The 21,449-nt window shown below is 38.5% G+C and overlaps 1 protein-coding gene and 1 long non-coding RNA gene across 2 annotated transcripts; both read right to left on the minus strand.

Annotated features, from left to right (window-relative positions):
- Window positions 1–3,942: 3,942 nt before the first annotated feature.
- On the minus strand, window positions 3,943–6,017 carry LOC115797426 (uncharacterized). The gene is made up of 3 exons (XR_004021411.1): window positions 5,937–6,017; window positions 5,230–5,419; window positions 3,943–5,078 (listed from the first exon to the last, which is right to left on the minus strand). It is a non-coding gene; the product is annotated as an uncharacterized LOC115797426 (long non-coding RNA).
- A 4,897-nt stretch (window positions 6,018–10,914) lies between these two features.
- Window positions 10,915–20,196, minus strand: LOC115797027 (zinc finger CCCH domain-containing protein 13-like). Its single transcript, XM_030753509.1, has 9 exons — window positions 20,166–20,196; window positions 17,988–18,198; window positions 15,064–15,494; window positions 13,587–13,682; window positions 13,401–13,504; window positions 13,145–13,253; window positions 12,836–12,980; window positions 12,728–12,754; window positions 10,915–11,986 (listed from the first exon to the last, which is right to left on the minus strand). Exons 2-9 carry the CDS (start codon window positions 18,178–18,180, stop codon window positions 11,442–11,444), a joined length of 1,650 nt encoding a protein of 549 aa, XP_030609369.1. The 5' UTR covers window positions 18,181–18,198; window positions 20,166–20,196; the 3' UTR covers window positions 10,915–11,441.
- Window positions 20,197–21,449: the final 1,253 nt, after the last annotated feature.

Below are 21,449 nucleotides of genomic sequence, written 5' to 3' on the forward strand. Positions count from 1 at the left end.
CATTCGACTCACTGTCATCGATGAAGGATTGCACTGCAGTTCTGCACCAGATAACAATAAGATCAATATTTCATTACATAGTATTACAGAAAAAGATGGGAAGTCTGGTTTCAGCTTGCTAAATGACTTCTATTTGTGAGATATTTTCTCTTTGCTAGATCATTCATATTAATTTTTAAAGAAAGCCAAACACAGCTGCTTCCAAAGATAAACCAAATAGATAAATCCCACTGAATTCATACAGTTTCAGATTTTTTTCACGAAGAAATCATTATTTAATTTTAAGTCACCTTTTCCAGGCCACAAGAGAATTTCTGTCAAAGTTGTCTTTGAGCATGTATTTTTTTGACAAATTTGTCATATTTATCTTCTGAGTTCTTGTTGTGACAGGGAGATTTTGGGTACTCAGTCATGCTTTTGTCCTGATGGATGAGGGATACAGTGAAGATGATGGCAGTGAAAAGGGTTTTTTTTCCTATAGTCAGAGACAGAAAGCAAGAATGATTGAATAAATTCACCAAAAACCCACATAATAAAACAGAAGTAGCAAACAGCTACTCACAATTCTGCAATAGTGCCTTTGAGTCTATAGTATGTGGCAAAGATCATCATCAGTAAATTAGTGTGCAGGAGGTCAGCCTGTGAATATGTCTTGACAAAACTGACAGCACCCAATAGTGTGAATGCTATTTGTGTAAATGAGGAAGTTCACTCTTGTGAGAACACAGTGTAGGTGTGAATTTTGCTGTTCTGGTAACTGTGTGTGAAATGCAATGCAGAAAACTAGAGCCTAAAGAGAAAAAGCATCATCCAGGCATTCGGTGATCGCGACTGTATTTTACACACATGCCAAATAAGCTCAAATGCAAGTACAATTTTCTGGTAATATGTTGTTTCTGAAAAAACAAACAAACAACATAACTGAGAAACTGATGGGAAGATTGTGACTTCACAGCTGTTGAAAACTGAAATTTAGTTCTCTGTTAGAATTTCAGGAAGTTCCTCTTTTGATGCAGAATTCAACTAAACCATCTGGCGATTGGACGCCAACGACCCATCATAGCCAAAGGGAATTCCAGTGGTGATAGGAATTAAGACAGGACTCCCTGGAGTCTTCCTCTTCACTGGTGGAAGTGAAGAGGAAGATGGACGCTTGGCTGTTGCTCTGAGTGACCAGGGTGAGGCAGAGATCATCAGACTGAAAGAAGAGCAATGAGATTTAAAGCATGCAGAATGGCTCGGATAAGACAGGCAAGAAAATGATTGGACTAAAGAAATGATGTCAGCATTGAGTTTGACAGTGTGGGAAAGTGGAAGTGCCAAACACACAGGAAAGCAGGCAGATGAGAGATTATACGTCTTTCTTACAGTTTCATTACAGTAAATAAGCATGCAGGGAAAAGTGTGCCTGTTTATTCAAATGAATTCACAGCACCCAATACTGTGAGTGCTAACTGTGTAAATAAAGACATACGCTCTTGTGAGAAGGTGTTGCAAGTGTAAAATTCACTGTGTGGGTCACTGTGTGTGAAACTTGATGCAGAAAAATAGAAGCTGAAAACACAAAGCAACACATCACATGCTCACAAGTAACCCTTATGAGCATGCTTATGTCAAATACTGACTGGAGACATCCATGCAGTATTTTATGAGTCTGAACAGATATGATGTAAACTACAACAGGATTGGTTGGCAGAGACATGCGAGGTGTCAATGCCAAAGAAATGTAACCAATCCGCTCTGCATGCTTGATGTCATAATCGTCACAAAAAACTCACAAAAATAAGCTCAAATATTTCAAAGAATGATTACAGAACTTCTTCTTTATTATGTTGTTTGGTTGGTTGTTAAAAGTTGTTTAAAGGCATTCTTTGTGTTTGATTTTTAGGTCAAACAATATTTGCTATGTAACAATATAAGATGGTATCTGTAGTGAGAAATCACACTTCCTTTATGTGTTTAGTGTGTTTCTGTGTTGTGCTTTTGGTTGGTCAGTCCAGCATGTGATGCTGACCTCTTCTGTTTACTTCCGTGTCTTGTGCCAAAATAATTTTAACTGCATTTTCCTCCTGCAGACTTCTGCAGACTTCTCCTACAACGTGGCTAACTGCTTCCTGCAAAGACTCTCTGATGACTCAGCAATTGTTGCTCTCATCGCTGATGGGGATGACAGAACTGATCAAAGCCTTTGTTGGCTGGTGCCAGCGGAACGACACTGGGAAAACTAAGGAGCTGGTGGTGGACTTTTGCAGGCACACACATCCTCCCATTACACCAGTGAACATGCAGGGAATGGACACCGAGATAGTGGTCACATATAAGTACCTGGGTGTTCACCTGACTGATAATCTGGACTAACAACATAAATGCCATCTACAGGAAAGGAGAGAGCAGGCTGTATCTGCTACAGAGACTTAATGCTATGGCAGGAGGTGAGACAGGCATGGTTTAGGTCTCAAATGCAGTACTCAGGAGACTGATGTCATTTAAATACTTTATTGTTGCACTCATAAACAAAAGCCTCCACGAGGCAGAACCACAACAGGTAATCCTGAAACGTAAGGCTGAGGCAGACACAGGAACAGATCAGCTGACAATACGCCACCATGAAAAGACCAACTGACATCAACGACGTGACAAGGAACTGACAAGAACAAAGATAACATATACACACTAGGTCATGAGACAAGGGGAAACATCTGGGGAGAACAGGTGAGCACAATCACACAAACGAAACTGGTAGACTCAAAACTGAACACACTGCACAAGATACAAGGCACTACCAAAATGAAACAGGAAGTGAAGTACACAGAGACCAAGACTAAGACATGTGAACTTGACACACAGACTGGGACATAAACAAGCATGAAGAAGGCACACAGAAGAACACAGCAAGGGCAGAGCAAACTCAACACTAAAGCACTACAGCTAAACACTCACAACAGGACCTCCCAAGTAAAAAACACAATACTCAAAACTCTGGACAAAAGACCCAGGACCATGACACTTAGGCCTTTTGGAGTACAGGGGGAGCTTCTGAAGACCTTTGATGACTCTGTGGTGGTATCGGCCATCTTTTATGGCATGGTCTGCTGGAACATTAGCATCTCCACTGGGGCCAGAAAAAAACTGAACAGGCTGATCAAGAAGGTATATACATATGATTATATTTAAATTATGTTTCTTCTACCTCGTACAGTATGCATTTTCTTCTATTTTATTTTATCTTTTGTATAGTATCATCGTTATTAGATTATGCTGCATCTGTTTATTCCTGCTCTGTCCACTCTGCTACTAATAAAGGCCATCTTATCTTTGCTATCCTTCGCCTGCTGTGGAGGTCAAGGGACATCTCTACATCTCTGGAGGGTGAAAAAGTCCAGCTCCAAACGCATCCAGGTCTTCATCAATAAGTGTGCTAGACAACTCATCCACCTGAAGGGGTTTGACGAAGTGCCAAATGAAGCCCTTTAGACACAAACAAAACAACAACCCATGAACGTCCAAATTCCAATGTGAAAACTGCGATGGATCGGACATACTCTGCAGAAAGAGCCTTCCAGTATCACCAGGCAAGCACTTGAATGGAACCCCCAAGGGAAACACAACCAAGGCCACCCAAGGGAGACCTGGAGACGCAGTCTGATGAAGAAACTGGGGGCGTCAGGACTGACCTGGGAGGCAGACAAAGATGGAGGCCCTTTGCTCCTCAAGGGGTGAAGCGGAATAACATATCTTATCTTGAAACAGTATTGCAAAGTAATGATTTCTAATATGTTTAGTTGAACATATGTCAACACGCTATAAATTCAAATGCTAACAGTAGATCAAGAGAATGACAAAGGATCATCTTAAGCTCTCGGTAATACATAGACTGTGTACCTTAATTATACCAGACAGCTCAAGGTTTTTATTTATTGGAGATAAAATCTTAAAGGCCAGAAGAGCTCCTAAGTGTTTTATAAAGAGAAAAGCATGTGCCTCAAACATTAACAAGGAAGTTCAGAGGAAGGTCGGAGTAGCTATAACATTACACAACCCTTTGAGACAGAAAATGACCCACAGTAATGTAGATGTCCCTGCCTCATTAAACATGTACAAACTCCTCTTCATGTTGGTTGTGCTGACATATTTAACCAAAATGACAAAGGCTGAAACTTAAAAAAAACATTTCATGCATATTTTTAATTTTATTTTAGCAAAGCAAAATCAAAACTGTAAGAATGAAAGCAAACTGGTTGTGGAAATACTGACTATAAATGTTTAGTTGGATCAGTCTGATAGCACAAAGTTACACTTCTTCATTTTATAAACAGGAACAAAGAGAAGAAACCTCAGTTTGCTTGTGAGAGAGAGACAAGTGGGAGTGGCCATGCAGTCAAAAAAGCTGTAAACTCAAGTGTCCACATTTATACACATAACCACATGAACATCAATCCTGTTTCCAGTTAAATCAGGCAATTTGATCGTAGGCAGCAGAAATATCAATAATAACTTTTTATTGCACTGAGTCATTGAGACCTTTTTAAACTGGACACCACAATTAACATCCTGGAAAACTAAAGCAACATGTAATATAGCAGTTACAGCCTAACATCCTCCAGTGTTGTTGATTTAGTAATTAATCTTCATAGCTCATTACTGCAAATTTAGCTGCACATGAAATTTTGATCATCGATATAGCAACAAGCAAAGTTTGTCACAGAATAATTAGCCTGACTGCAGAAAGCTATTCTATCATAATATGCCCTGCGCGACTGCAGGGTATATTGCTCGGGGTTTGGTGTTCATATTTCTGAAAATGAACAGGGAGGCAGCGGTTTCCAACCTTATTACATGCTACAATCACAGGCCTCTGGTCTGAAGCAACATTAATGTCGCAACCGCTGTTGGTTCTTTTAAATGTGACATCATAAATCAACATGTTTGAGTTGCTGATACACAAGTTGCCTTCATAGGTAGCTGTGTCAGTCAAGCGTCGACCATCGTTGCTGCAGATCGTGTTGACATCCTGCACATCGTTCTCGATGAAGGACTGCACTGGAGTTCTGCACCAGAGGTGATGCTCTTTCAGATACCTGCATAATTAGATTAATATTATATTACATAATTAGATTAATATTTTAGTTGCTTTGCTGTTTTGGATTGCATAGACCTAAACTTTGTTTTGACTATGAGATACTGCTAAATGAATCAATATGAGTAAATCATTATTTACTTTCAACTCACCTTTTCCAAGCATCTCGAGAATTTCTGTCAAATCTCTCTCTAAGGATGTGTCTTTGGACAAATTCATCATATCGACTTTCGGAGCTCCTCTCCTGACATGGTGCTGAAGGCTTCCCGGTCATGCTGCTGCCCTCATGGATAAGGACTGCAGTGAAAATGACGACAGTCAAGACAGTGAACCTCATGTTGTCTGCAGGGAAAGAAAGAAAGCAACACTGTCTGAGTGATATATTTTAAAATTGACATACACCAAAAAAAAAAATTTATATGCTGTGCATACAATTTTTTTAAATGAACAGCTACCAGAACAGTGGCCTTTATAACATAGTTTACATTAGTGTTTGGTGACATCACAGCAGGGTAGGATCATGGACAGCTGTGCCACTACTCTGTGTTATTCCTTTAACATGTCAATACAATATGAATATTAAGAAAAATAAATGTAGCACATAAGGTTGTGCAATTGCAAAATGTAAAAATGTAATTTGTTAATCTGTATTTGGGCAACTGTTATTGTATTATCGAGCGAGTCAAATATAGAACACAATACCAGTTAACATACAGGATCTTCGTCATTCATAAAAGATCTGTGGAAGTGGTTGCTATTTTACATTGTTTAAATGTTCATTAATATGCACTGTCGTCCTTAAAGAAATAAAATAAAGGAAGGAAAATGAATGTTACATCATGAAATAAAGTTGTCTTACCTTTTTTGCTGTTGTGCTGTGGAGGACTGATATGAGCTGACGCTGTTGTCTGTTAAATGTACTCTGACAACTTTTCCTCGCTTCCTCATTGTAGCTTTTAGTCACAGCCAATCATCTTCCTCCAAATAACAGGCTTCAAAACAGTTCAAAGGAAGGTGCAAGGAACCATAAAACAATGCAGATGGAATGCATTTCAGATTATGGATATGTGAACCTGAAATGTTTGATTAATCTGAGATTACTAGCAGACCCCAAAGAGACTGCAATGACATATTTAACTATAACTACATTTCCTCTCTCTCTCTCTCTCTCTCTATATATATATATATATATTAATTAATTTTTAACTATTCAAAACTAAACTGTAAAAGTTAAATGAAGAGTATAAACATTTACAAGCACACAAAACAACTGGCTGTTCCCTTTAACACTTCTGCATTTAACACAGGCTGTTTCAGTTTCACAAAACTGAAGAGAAAAAAAACAAGAAGCACTCAGACAGCACAAACCTCTCTGGGCAGCTCACTCTCTAAACAATATTTGCTTTTAAGGGAACAGTATTATATAGTATTTTGTATACATTCATTGACTTTTCTTTGTTGTTTAAAACATACTTTAAGAAGTTTGTAGTGGAGTAAAAACAAGTGCAAAGTGCAGGCTTTTGTTATTTGCCTTGTTGAAACCCATTTTAATATCCATCCATCCATCCATCCATCCATTCTCTTCCACTTATCCTGTTCAGGGTCGCGGGTCCATTGCGGATGCATTGCTCTTTCAACCCCATGTACACAAGCCTGTTAAACAACATGTATTTCAGTATGATACACATTGTAAAATTATGTCATGTCCATTACATTGAACAGGGTGGGACAAGTATCAGTGCATGCCATATCCAATCTAGAGGGCTTTTTTAGGAAATATCACATTTAGGGTGTTTGACCTGCTTTTGAACTGTTTTCATCCAAAAGCTGTATATTTTTGCACAACTCTACCTAATTACACACTAGTAAATATGCCATTTGTAATATATAAATATTAATTATTCAGCATACTTAATTGTTGAGCATCAGTGGAATAATACTGAATACAAGTGGTCAGCAATTGGGCCCAGTGTTTCAAGAAGTGCCATAAATATGTGATTACAAGTTTATACCACAGAATGTTGTGGCAGGACCCCAGGACCACAAATGAGGCATAAAAGTGAGCTCTACTAGTCTATCCATGCAACCTGACCACAGTGGGAAAACAAACAAACAAACAAACAAAAATGCTGTCACCACAGTGAGTAAACCAGTGGGATTAAACCATCACAGCTCACAAATCCACAGTCATGTCTGAATATGCATGAATAAAGCCAGCATGTCCCATCCACTGAACCATGTAAATATTCAACAACCCTGATATATAAGTGTCATGATTCTGCAGTTTGGCAGGCAGGACAAGGACCCAAACACAGGACTTAGGAGGCAAAGCAGAAAAGCATAGCTTTATTGCTGGTGGCACATCAAGTACGAGGAAAGTAGGACAGCTCAGCTGGTGCTAATAATTCAACAACTAAGAATACACTGGGAACCTCGGAAACAAATGCATTACCTAAGTGAGAAGACGTAACAAAGTACAGGAGGACACGGATGTAAGAATAGATGAGCGTTTAACTGTTTTTCTATGTATCACAATGTGTTCATCATAAACATAGAATAGAATAGAATAGAATAGAATAGAATAGAATAGAATAGAATAGAATAGAATAGAATGCCTTTATTGTCATTATACAGGATGTACAATGAGATTGGAGGGCCACTCCTGTTCAGTGCCATGTAACAGAAAATCAAACTCTCTAAAATAAAAATATTACAAAAATATTATAATCTAGTATAATCAATATAATCAAGAGATATACAGAAATAAACAATGTGTAAAATATATAAATATACATGCACATGACAATCAGATTGTAAGCACAAAACATACTCGTACATACCCAAACCCTCCAGGTGAGGAAAGCAGGTAACGCCTGTTTCCTGACGTCACACACACATACACACACCCCCACACACTCACGTGATGCTAAAATAAAAGAGCCAGCAGGAAGAAGGAAGTCAGACTCTCTTTCAGACGCACACATGAGTGGTGGCTGATGGAGACTCTCCCTGCAGGTGAAAAGATCAACTACGGGTTTCTGTGTCTTCTTTTATTTAACGGTGGTCTGAACCTAACAACGGACAATATACACAAAAGGGAATCAGGGTGATACACCAGGGAGAACAGCAAACAAGACAAAGGAAGCAAAACTGAATAGATACAAAGGACTGCCAAAGTAAACCAGGAAGTAGACACGGAAAGAGAAATGCTGACTTGACACAGCACAGGGAAGCATGCACACTGAGGGCCTGCAACACTTACACTAGAGGAACAAGTCACCAAGTGTTTGCTCACAGGGGGTCGTTTTGACTGTTGGGTTTTCTCTGTAATTATTGAAGGATCTTTACCTTACGTTATAATGCATCTTGAGGCGACTGTTTTGTTGTGTTTGGCACAATATAAATAAAACTGAATTGAAATTGAATTGAATAGAATCCCCCATATCATTCCCTCTATGCCTATATATTGTCAGTATAAACAGTACCAGTAAGAAACATGCACACAGCACTAAGGGTAAGGATAATAGTTTCTAAGTTATAAGGCTTTTTGTCAATTTTTGACCAACCCAATTTTTAATGGATTGTTAAAATGACCGCAGTCTGCACCGTTTTATTAGAATCCACTCAAAATGCCTTGAGGTATTGTGTTTACAGGCAGAATGACACACACACACACACACACACACACACTCACACTCAAATGCTACCAGAAACCTAACCTCCATGGCAGAGGTACCCAACTGCAAACAGTTAACTGCTTTGTCAAAACATGAAACACAACACTCGAAACCAGATTCTCTCTTCTCAGAACTGATTCCTTCCACCAAAATTAAACACACAGCTACCTTATGCTTATGTTTCATAGAGCATCAAATGAACACTGATGTGATAAATTCAGGACACTTCCATCACAAGTGTTCGTCCATGTTTTGGCTTTGTGAGGCCAAGTGTGTTTAACTATTCTGTTTCTCGTCCTGGTGAAGTGTGGGGGTTTTAGCACAGCATTTACACTACTACATGAACATGCAACACAAAGTGACGGCATATTTCACACAGTATCACCTTGACAATGTAATTACAGTGAGAATGACTTACAAAAAAAGAAGGAAACTTACTTTTGCTGCTTTCTAAGCTTTCTCTTATTTTCACTCTCCCTCGTCTTCTGTGTTCTTGTTGCTCCGTCTTCTTGCCTAACACGTGTAAGTTACATAAGGTCTGGATTGTTCTTCTAATTGAGTTCAGTTTGCACAAGTTTGTATGTTACAGTATTTGTGTCTTTACTTAACAGAAATGACCTAAAGTTTTCAAATATAATAAATCCACTGTTAGTAACTACTGGTAATTAATCATATATGTCTTTTGAAGTAATTAAGAAGAGAAGATTCTTCAGTGTTTTACTTTGGGAATATAATTTGTTAATTAATATGCACTATTTTTCCAGCAGTACTTAAGGTAATTAACAAAACCTCTTAAAAAAACAGTCCAGACATGCTTAAAATCAAAACCAATTCTGAGACCAAACATATGGTGCACTCCCAGGTCTAGTTAAGAAAGTCTATCCATGTTTTTCTCAGCAACAAAATATGTGATAGTCATTATTTTTCATGCGGAAGTAGCCACCACTCAAAAAACAAATGTTATAACATACAGCCGTTCATCATCAGCTATCAGCACAATGACGTCAAAACAATAAAAAGTTAGTCTTTAATACTTACAAGGCTACAATGAGTAAAAGCGAGAAACTGTTGAATTACAGGTTACTGCACCATTAATGTTGCCAGTCAAAAACTTACAGTAAATTAACTTTTATAATCCATTTACTTTCACTGTACTAAAAAAAAAATTCAAGCGTAAAAACAAAACAAAAAAACAAAAGGAATAATTTTTTTTGGTGACAGTCAGAGGTCGAGTCAAACATCAGTGTTCCTGCAGTTGCTAGCTCTCCTGCATGGATGCCTGGTGCCAGAAAGTTGACTTAAAATGGTTCTGAGAGGTGATCAACTACCAAAGCTGTAACACTCGGCATGAATATGCTTGGTAGTTCAAATCTATGGGTGCAAGCAGAGAGGCTAAAAAACAAAACAAAACATTGGTTACAACCAAAGTTAAATATTTTTAATACAATGTAATTACAAAGTAATCTGACATTTGGGATCCTCTGTGGAAACAAAGATCTCTAAGAGAAATGGCAAGAATCTAAATTCATTAAACAAATCCACAAGTCTGAGCAACATGGGCACCGAGTACCTGATAAGAACTTCCGTCTGTGCAAGTCATCAGCATGACATCACCTTCACCACCAACTAGGAACTGACAAAACAACTGTTTGATTGTCATGCATAAATAAAGCCGGCATAAAGGTGGGAGACTATGAATGAAAAACTATTTGGATAAGAATTGCTTTAGAAAACTCACATTTACCTGCTCCCAGCAAGCTCAGGTCCCCCAAACCAAAAAACTAAAACAAAAAGGCTTGGGAGTTATGCTACATTAGAGAAAATGCTATAGAAAATTACCACAATAAACCTATTGGCTGTGAAGCACAACTTCCTCCATGAGAATTAATCCACTGGTCAACATTTGTGCCACATGACTTTTCTCCCAGCTTATTTGTGCCCCACCTGTCATTACCCACAGTATGAGAAGCACAGGTTTAGGGGAAGATCAAGAAAGAGTGGACCAAAGAGGCTATGGAGTTGAAGGAAGAGAAGGGGATGTAAGTGTATTTAAAGTTTGGATTAAATAGATTTAAAAAAAAAAAGTCAAACATAGTTTATTGTTTTATTTTTTCCAACATTGTGACAAAGAGAAAAAAAAGTGACTCATGTACACCACAGTAGAAAAAGCCTCAGTTTACATTGTCTAAACTACCCAGTGAGACAAATTATTTAACAGATGTATGAAGTTACATAAAACAGAGCTAAAAAGAGAATTGAATATCCTGTAACCCATCTTGTAAAAATGGTCATAGAGAAGATAACAACTATTTGTAGCAAAGTTCAAATGAAAACAGTAATGGAAAGAGAAGAGTCCCTGTTAATTAATCCATCTGCACATAATAAATGTCATTTATAGCCAGTCTCGATAGATGGGGATCCCGAAACACAAGTTAATTTCCATAGTATGTATACATTTGCATTGCTGTATAGTGATTAAACAAAACTCAAACACTGATCTCTTCATCATAGTACCTTCATTATTAGTGTTATTATCAAAAAAGAATGTCTAAACCCAGACAATCAAATTCCCGATGGCGTGAAAACTGAATTTAAACCCAGAAGAAACATTAAACTCTTACGGCACACCTGAACTTATCTATTGTTTATCAGTGATGCATTCACTGCACCAGATCCAGTGCATGTGATTATGAGCGCTTTTGCACAGCAGAGATGATCAAAGGATCAGTGATTTTCTCATCTTGTTTCAGATGCAGACTGAAGTACGGGAGGATCTCACCACCGAACAAGCACTCAGTGAATGAGAAGATGTGAGACTGAGACATCACATCGTAAAAGGACACGAGACCTTCCTCATAATCTACAAACACCCCGACCTTCTGAGGTTTCTCTTTCAGTGAAAGGTTCATGGGTGGTACTGTCCGGGCTGCATATTTTTTGTCTTCATAATGTACAACAGCCCAGTAACCGTTATCAGGGTTCAGGAAGAGTTTCCCCTTGCGGTTATCATTACGTCTCGCCACGCCCAGAACCCACCCATTCTTTTTGCTGACCTCCACCTCCCAGTATGATTTCCCAGAAGTTAGCCTGTTGAGCCCCAGGACACTAAACTCATTAGGCCTCTGTGGAGAATCAGGACCTTTCGCTGTCTTTCCACCATTTCTCACTTTTTTCCCATCATCAGAAATCGTAAGGCTTTGGTGTGCGGTAGCTGGGTCCAGTGTGACATCCACTGCAGGAGAAAGAATATATTTGATTAAAGAAAACAGAATCATGTGGTAAGTACAAGAGTAGGAACATCATGAGGGTGATGGACTGACCTTAATTCAACACACACAGGCCAATAAATAAAAGTCACTCCTTATTTCTTTTTATACACCCTTTTTTGATGAAGAGCTTAATCACACACGTAAGTATTATTATGGGGATATTAGTAAGACCAGTTTTAGCCTTGGCTAGATTAACATGATTCAACCACCAAACTTTGAGCGCCTTGAGGCAACTGTTTGTTGTGATTCAGTGCTATATAAATAAAATTGAATTGAATTGAATTCAAACTTAAATAAACTCTGGACAAATATTTTGATTCTGCAAGCAAAATGTGTTGATGTCTGTAAAAATAATAATTTTTTCTTTGTAAAATATCTGAAGTCAGCTGAGACATTCTAGAAAGATATGAATAGACCAATTACTGTGGGGAAGGTTTCAAAGAAAGTTCTGTAACAGTCGCCAAAACAATCAAAATACACCACAGTCACTTGTATCATATCATTTCAGTACATCACAGGTTAAAAAAAAAATACATTATCCATAACAAACTGACTTTTGCCATTACTTTCTAAATGAATTTTATTTTATATTAGAAAATTACATACTAAATTGTGCTTGTAACTGTGTGTGTATTCACCATGAAAATGTAGAACAATCACCGTATTTTTATGTTAACATAAGGCTTTTATTTTGAAATACCCACCTGCAAATGCAGAAATCCTCTTGAGTTCTGTGGAAACAGAAATTTGAGTAAGTAGCAATATTTTATATACAAATTTTAATACAAGTTATGACAAACTGAAGGACTCACCGATGGATGAAAGTTTTTCTATCTCCTGCTGAATTTGCTTCATCGTGGCTGAGGTCGTAGCTCGCAGGGTACCGAAGGAGAGTGAAGTGTCGTCACATAAATTTTTCCAGTCAGTAGATTCATTGAGGCCTATCAGAGGAGAAACCTGTGTGTGTGTGTGTGTGTGTGTGCGCAGAGGGTAAACATCAGCTTGTGACAGACAAGATTCAATTTAATGAGTTTAATGAAGCAGAACTGGTGGTGCCGAAATGAAATGTTTCCACTTTAAATGCTTCTATGGTCCATTAAAAAACAGAAGATGGGACTCACCTCCAAGTCTGGGTTTTTGTCTGACTCATCAATGGCCTTTTTGAGCACATCAATTTCTCTTTGCAGCTTCTGGACGAGATCTTGCGCATCTCTTTTCACTTTCCGTCTCCTAAAAAAAAAAACACAGTGCACAAGGGAGTCTGTTTTATGAAAAGATACATCACCACAGCACCACAAAAGATCCCTGTGGTGATGTTAAGCTGTTCTCCACTGATGGACTGAAAGAGTTACTGCGACTGAGCCTCACAGGACCAACCTCTCCTCCAGAGACTGAAGCGCTTTCTGTTTAGCATCCTCCACAACTTTGATCACCTCTGTGAAGAAGTCATTGATCTCCAGCCACTCGGCATCCAAACTACCCTGAAAAATGTGATAGTTGATGCTTTAAAGTAATGTCAAAGCAAAAAAGAAAGAAGTAAGAAACATCTGTCGCAGGCTTTACCTTGCAATCTATTTCAGACGATCTGACTTCGGCCATCTTGTGCTCTCTGATATCAATTTTCTGCAATAAATCAGCTTTCATCTTTTCTTGTCTTGCCTTCAAGGAGGAGAAAGGACATGTAAAATACTCAAAGTTTGTAAAATTTAAAAGTGTCATACCTGCAGTCATGTTAGTTCTTGTCTGAGTCTGCTCATAGAGTTGAATTATCTGATAGAAGAGTCACACGTTACAAGTTTCTGTCTTGTACCAAAGTTTATGACATTGCATGAGGCGCCTCACTTGAAAGTACAAAAATTAACCTCGTGGTGGCGCTATATCTGCAGTTAACTTGTTACTTAACTATTAATGCATATAATTCATGCGGCCAATGAAGTACCTTAAAATGCAGTTCCATTCATGGCCACTTGAGGCTGCTCTAACAGAGCTGTGCCTGTGATGAGTTCAAATGCCTGCCTATACAGAATTAAAAAGCTTGTTCACAGCCTGGTTTAAAAAAAAAAAAAACTCACGAAAAAACAAAACACTGACGTTCTGCTGATTCAGTCGCTACAGACCTCTAAACATCATTAGCTCAAGAACAGTGAACACAGAGCTTCATGGAATGGGTTTCCACGGCTGAGCAGCTGCATCCAAGCCTTGGTACGCAGTGGTGTAAAGCACCCCACCACTGGACTCTAGAGCAGTGGAGACGTGTCCTCTGGAGTGACAAATGTTTCTCCATCTGGCAATCTGATGGACGAGTCTGGGTTTGGTGGTTGCCAGGGGAACAGTACCTGTCTTACTGCATTGTGCCAAGTATAAAGTTTGGTGGAGGTGTGATTATGGTGTGGGGTTGTTTTTCAGGAGCTGAGCTCGGCCCCAGTGAAAGGAACTCTTAATGCTTCAGCATATCAGGACATGTTGGACAATTTCATGCTCCCAACTTTGTGGGAAAAGTTTGGGGATGGCCCCTTCCTGTTCCAACATGACTGCACACCAGCGAGTTTGGTGTGGAAGAAATTGGCTGGCCTGCACAGAGTCCTGACCTCAACCCAATAGAGCACCTTTGGGATGAGTCAGTGCTTCTCATCCAACATCAGACTTCATATTAAAGCCTATGGATTAAGAATGGGATGTCACTCAAGTTCAAATGCGTGTGAAGGCAGACGAGCGAATACTTTTAATATACTTTACTTTTAAAAGTAAAGTACACTTTTAAAAGATACTTTTAATAGTGTATCTGGATAACGGTAAGGTGTGTAGAACCCCTGATGAGTGTGCAGACACACTGAAGTCTGTTTCTGCCTGTGCAGCTTTTCTTCAACCAATCTGAGTAACTGAACTGGACCTCCCAGCACTGCTGGCACTTGGATTTATTAGACAACATGAATTGCTGTGTGGTACAACCTTGTGCTTTGTTTATGGTCAGTGACCCTTTAGTTATTTATTACCCTGTTACTAATTAAAACTGTTGTAATAACTATTAAAACTGCAGTACCTTTTGTAGCTTTTGAGCCTTCTCTCTCTCCCGTTCTCTCTTCCGTTCTGTCTCCCGTTCTCTCTTCAGTTGTTGCTGCCGTTCTCTCTCCAGCTGTTGCTGCCGTTCTCTCTCCTGTTCTCTCTCCCATTCTCTCTCCTGTTCTCTCTCCCGTTCTCTTGCCCGTTCTCTCTCCAGCTGTTGCTGCCGTTCTCTCTCCCGTTCTCTCTCCAGCTGTTGCTGCCGTTCTTTCTCCCGTTCTCTCTCCAGTTGTTTCTGCTGTTCTCTCTCCTGTTCTCTCTCCCGTTCTCTCTCCCGTTTTCTCTCCCATTCTCTCTCCAGTTGTTGCTGCCGTTCTCTCTCCTGTTCTCTCTCCCGTTCTCTCTCCTGTTCTCTCTCCAGCTGTTGCTGCCGTTCTCGCTCTCTCTCCCGTTCTCTCTGACTTTCAGCCACTATAAGAGAAAATGGTTAAAGATTAAATTGAGCCATGCTCCTTTTCAACGTCTCAGTCTGGAGGATGAAGCCTGATGATGGAAAAACATTTTTGGTCTTCTGTCCACTGTAAACCCAGATTTTGATTCGACTTAAAAATATTGAGTTCATATCACTTAAAATTGCCTAATATGTGAACATAACTTGCTAATTATAAGCTGAGCTGTTTCATGTCCTTTTTTATTCTAATTGTGTTTTTAAGTCCAATCAACAGCTTCTACTGAAATAAACTGAGTTTATATTACTTGAACACCTGTCATTTTGCTACATTACTTATCAATTCTGAGTAGACTGCACATTTTAAATGGTCTCTCTTATTGCAATTATGTGTTTGAATTCAAACAACTTAATATCATCAGGTTTTGCACCCGCCAAAAATTTAGTTTATACCAGTTTTAACAGACTAGATTGATGATATTGGTTTGAAGCTATATTAGGCAGCATGGTGGTGTGATGTTGGCACTGCTGCTTCATAGCTATAATGACATCTAGAAGGTCTGGGTTTGATTCCCCCTTGGCCCAGGCCTCTTGTTGTGTGGAGTGTGCATGTTCTCCCTGTGTCTGCGTGGGTGTCCTTCCACAATCTGAAGACATACAGTTACTGGGGTTAGGTTAATTGGTCATTCTAAATTGCCGATAGTCTCTTTCTGTGTTGGCCCTGTGACAGGCTGGCAACCTGTACTCTGCCTCTCGCCCCACGTCAACTGGGATAGGCCCCAGCCACCCCCCTACCCCCCCGCAAACCTGAAGAGGATGGATGGAAAAAGATGTGTTTAATAAAAATTTCTGTATATATTTAATTTACCCAGCTTCATTAATTAGAAGACATATTTTGATTTTTAAGAACTATAAAAGAAAAGTTTGGTCAATTAGAACATACAATTTAGTTCAATTGGAAATGGAGTAACAATATTTAACAAGCTGAGTTAAATAAATGGGTGGCGAATGATTGCTTAAACTAAGTATCTTCAGTTACTGAAACTCTACAGTACATGTAGGCAGGTGAAGCTGGAAGCGATTAAATAGAGGTTAAATAGCCCCACCTGGTGGAGCATTGTTGTCATTCTTGCTGGAACTTGTTAGTCTCGCGAGAATGCAGAAGTCACACGAGATTTCCGATCGAGGTGGGAGACCAGACGGATGTCCCGTATGCCATCAGATCGCCAAGAAGTGTCTTGAGAAACAGATTGTTCACCACACAGTGTGGAAAAGCTACAGCAGTGGAGCAGCGTAAGTGAACAAAAGCACAATATATATGCGAAATCCAGCGTGCATGGTGCATGCACTGTTTTCATACACTGAGCTTATGTGTGCTCTTGCTGGTTTCAAAGTGTAGTCATGTTGTAATACTGTGAATGTATTTGATTGTTTTATTACTTTTTGTTTGTCTTTTTTTTCTTTATCAGAAAAAGAGAGGCCACTACTGTTGTCTGTACAGGGAACTTGATTTTGTACACATTAGGAAAGGTTAGGCCTCCATTTTGTTTTTAGTCTGCAGCCTACGATCAGTTTTGTGTCCATGAGCGTTGTTGAGACAGAAGAAAATTGGGCGTGTAATGGTCACTGTTATTGTAATGCTGTGTACCGCCACATGGTGGCACCCCTTGCTTATTGTGACTGTTAAGTTACCCTCTCTTCATTGTTCTGTGGAGAGAGAGAGAGAGAGAGAGAGAGTGAGAGAGAGAGAGAGAGAGTGAGAGAGAGAGAGAGAGAGAGAGAGTGAGAGAGAGACCGTACTTCTGTGTGGCCGTGGGATGGTGTTCCTCGGTAGCGTGTGGTTTAAGCTAGTGCTTTATTTTTGATGTTGGAAATAAACCATTTTGTGGAATACTGCCACATGCATTCAACTTCAATCTTTCATTCCATTCCAAAAGGGCTTCAAGTACACTGAACATAGTCCACTGCACTTATTCAACTAATGCTTCATTACTTAAAAATTTTAAGGCAACGAGTTACCTTGTTTTTTTTTTAAAAGTAGACTGAACTTATCCGGGTTTACAGTGTCGTTTTGATGAGATTCTTCCTGCTGACCTCTCCAGCATTCCTGTTTGCTCTCGTCACATTGATATTGCATTTGTTTGAGATATATTTGAGATATTTTTTTTTTCACTCTTTGCATGTATTCTTTTCTGCTTTTTAATGTGTGTGTTCACAAGGGACAGTTATATACTAAGTGTTTTTTTCTTTGTTTCCTCTGTGCAAATGTCAGTTTCAAAACTGTAAGAAGATGGTCGTGGTATATTTTTAGTAATCTTGGAGGCAGTGAAAATGATAATACTGTGGAGTTAACTGATTTAAGTCTGATATTGGGGCAAATATTCTACTAAATTAGCTAAAAATGCTCAAATGTATTGTCACTGTAAATTGTGATAACAGCAGTTTAGTTAGATATTTATGCCCAGCCTCTGCAGCAACAGAAACTAATGACAGTACAAACACATCAGTGGACTCACTAGAATTCCTATGATGCATGAACATAGAAGGTGCTCCTCTGATCTGAGGTTCCATAAAGGAATGGAAACCTAATTGTCCATCTTCTGGGATCCTCATTCCCTTTGGCGTGCATCCATTCTTTCCCTGGTGAATTCTCAGGCCATGGTAAGTTGTGACACTGGACCAGCCACAGTGGCAAACCCGAAGCTCCATGTTGGATGAGTTGAGTATCTGTAGGAGACAGATAAGATGCAAACAACAAGCCAGTGGGAATTAAGCTGCCATTGAAAAGACATGTACTGCCCATGAAATGTGATTAGTAGATTTGGAGTGACAATGTTATTTTTTTCTTGCTGTGCCCCCCCCCCCCCCCCCCCATCTTCATAGATCCAGAATAAAATAAGTAATGTGTGATTACCCGTTAATGGGATTCATCACTAATTCACGTTAATAACCAACATAAACACTGCTCTTGCCAAAAAAATGTCTCAGTAAAAAGCACTAATGATATGACTGAAATGAAGAGTGCCCGTCTCCTGCTCTATATCACCACACATCTCACCACACCTCTTCACTCCTCCATACTGGGTAAAAACACAGCAAGCATCATAGCCTGCCTTTCATTCTTAATATTTAATTTCTTCTAAACAGCAACAGTGATCCATAAATCATAAATCAGGAGCTTTATAAATTATCAATTTTTTTATTCAGACCATTAAAAAAATTGAACATGAATTCACCTAAAGCCACGGTATAGACTGCACCCTGGCACTATGTAAAATGTTCAGTAAAGCAAGTGTTTCCCCAAATTATTTGAAGTGACATGCTTTTCTCTATGTCACAAATGTTGCCCTTGTATCAAAAAGAAAGGATGAATTTTTTAATATATTTGGATCCTGATTTACTCCCTATTTCTTTGTTCCACTTTACAGGAGAAACTTGAATCAAAGTTTAATATACTAGTGCACTTTGAATTAGATTGCTTCAATTTGTTAACACACTTCAGTGATTTTATTCTATTTATTTTATTAGATCTACTGTAAAATGTCTGACTTTAAATCTATAAATCATTTATGTTTCAGTGATGGTTTAATTCATGACAACCTGGAGTTCTGGGAGTTTGAATGGACAACGATCGGGCGCCCTCTAGTGGTACTGAATATATAGTACAGTCCTGCACAAGGCCACATAAAACCAGGACGTTAAAAAAGGGAGAGTTGTGTGTCAGTGTGGAGCTTAGTGTCAGTGAGCTTTTCATGCAAGGCCTGGCGTTAGAGGCAACTTAAAATTAAATAAAATGCAACGTGTAACCCACCTCAGGACAAGAAAACTGAAAACTTACAAGCTGAAGTCACTGTATACAATAATGTGTCATTTTATAATAATCCCGATCAACTTTGGCAGCTTAATTAAATTAGTATGCATAGCTATATAATGTTATAGCATAATGATTAATAACATAATATTTAATAAAGCATTAATATGACAAATACATTTTCATTTATTGAGTTATGCAAGTTGCTCAGGGAATCATTGCAGTCCTAGTAGATGCTAGTAGAGCTATACCACTGCATAAACATGCATTAGTATTATTAATAATATTAGTATAATACATATAAAACATGAATTTTGAAGTTATATAATTCATGTTCATATTTTCATTTCGAATATAACTACGAATACACACTCAAAACTGGGTTTTGGCAGAAGGGGTTAAAATACTGTAAACTGCACTCTTGGATTTGTTCCTGAAAGCAGGAAAAAAAACCCTCATACTTCATACACACTCATATGTAGTTTGATAGTTTCACTGTCCTGTCTGCTTCTTTAGTGTCAAGCACAATGGCATAATTACCTGGAGTTGTGTTCTATAACTTTCCCAGACTCTGTGAAACACTTTAGAAACTACCAAAAATTATATCTTTTACTTATAAAATACAAAAATACATGTAAAATGACCTTAAACAACATCTAAACAAAGTCAAAGGCACAATGATTTTTCTTTGTAACTATCAACAAATATATATCACTGCAGCATGCCATTACATTTTCAAAACACTGTAGTCTTCACCTGACAGTATTGTACACCTTAAAGTAACTGAATATATTTTTTCAATTTATGCAGGAGTTACCATTTCTGATTAACTATAACGAAACATTAAATTAAAGATAACAGACTTGTCTGGCCGGCAGCCTACCTGTGCTCCTGATCTCGGCGCTCTGCTGAGTGATGTGGCACCTTTCCTGACTCTGGAAAACATCTTCAGCTGTTTCAGTTTTGTTTCAGGCAAATCAATCCCAAAACTCTGACTTTTCATGAACCGAGGAAGAGTTGCAACACATTACTTTGAAACAGCGCTTTGGAAACGCCATTAAAAGAAAAGCTTTGATACAGAAGACATTGAATATTTTTTTTTTATTAAAAATTGATTCATTGGATTCAGTTACAAAAAGTAGCAATGGGCCAATCAGCTGATAATCTCCTGTGATTTTATATAGCTAACCAAGTACCACCAAATACCAGGGGACCATTTATTTAGTTATTTTTAACATAGTGTAAATTCAAATACTGTAACAGAGGCTCAAGCAAATAAGTCTTATCATAAGTACAGGCAGTTTTAAATCAATGCAAGTCTGATGCAATCTTTGACAACAAAATTACTGAATGGACTCTAAACAATGTGAACATATGTAGTCCGTCAGGTTGTGGCACCTGATACTGAAATACTTGATCCTGTCATATCGAAGACAGATGTCACACAGGTAAGGCTTTGAATGCAGACACTCCTTTTTTTTTCTTTTCTTTTTGAGTGTGACACATAATAGACTCATATGATTTTGTACAGCTGAATGTTGAACACAAAAACTATAAAGCTGGCCACAATCTAGAAGGACAATTATGTTTTTTTTTAATTCTGCTTCTGTATATAATTTTTCAGGCACTGTGAAACTGATCATTGGGATGAGATCAATAAGATTCATCAGCCAGAATAATGGATGCAACTTTTGGTTAAAACAAAGAAAGAAAGAAGAAAAAAAAGGATTTTGTAATACACAGATCCATTTTATGTATCTCCAAACATAAACTCTGATTCTTCTTCATCAAAAAATATAACTGTACATATCCACAAACAGGTTTAAACGAGTGTCAAAGGGCAAAGGGAATACCTGATGGGATCTGTGCTAGTTTAGTTGCAGTTTCGTTTTATTTTTTTTTTCTGTCTCGGTTACTTCCATTCATCAAAAGTGGACACGTCTGTCCAGACACGGTTCATGTCATGAACACATTCTTTGCTACTTCTCCCCTGCTCTGCTGTGTTTTGTTGTTGTGCGGTCACATGACTCAAGAGTGCTGGGCAGCCTATAGTGACGTGAAAAGTATGATCAAGGCTTGAGAAAGGAGAGCGTCGTGTGGAGATATTTTATGGTTGTAAATAAATTTTTAAAAAAATTGCAAAGAGTGATGTGTGTGAAAAGAAAAT

Source organism: Archocentrus centrarchus, chromosome 18, assembly GCF_007364275.1.
Source record: "Archocentrus centrarchus isolate MPI-CPG fArcCen1 chromosome 18, fArcCen1, whole genome shotgun sequence".
Classification (NCBI taxonomy): domain Eukaryota; kingdom Metazoa; phylum Chordata; class Actinopteri; order Cichliformes; family Cichlidae; genus Archocentrus; species Archocentrus centrarchus.

Excerpts from the sequence above, each read along its gene's own strand:
- LOC115797027 (XM_030753509.1), bottom strand. The coding sequence starts at position 18,180 with ATGGAGCTTCGGGTTTGCCACTGTGGCTGGTCCAGTGTCACAACTTAC. Across the intron at positions 15,495-17,987 it reads CATGCATCATAGGAATTCTA|TGGCTGAAAGTCAGAGAGAA; the intron begins GTGAGTCCACTG and ends TTTCTCTTATAG. Across the intron at positions 12,981-13,144 it reads ACAAAAACCCAGACTTGGAG|GTTTCTCCTCTGATAGGCCT; the intron begins GTGAGTCCCATC and ends ACACACACACAG.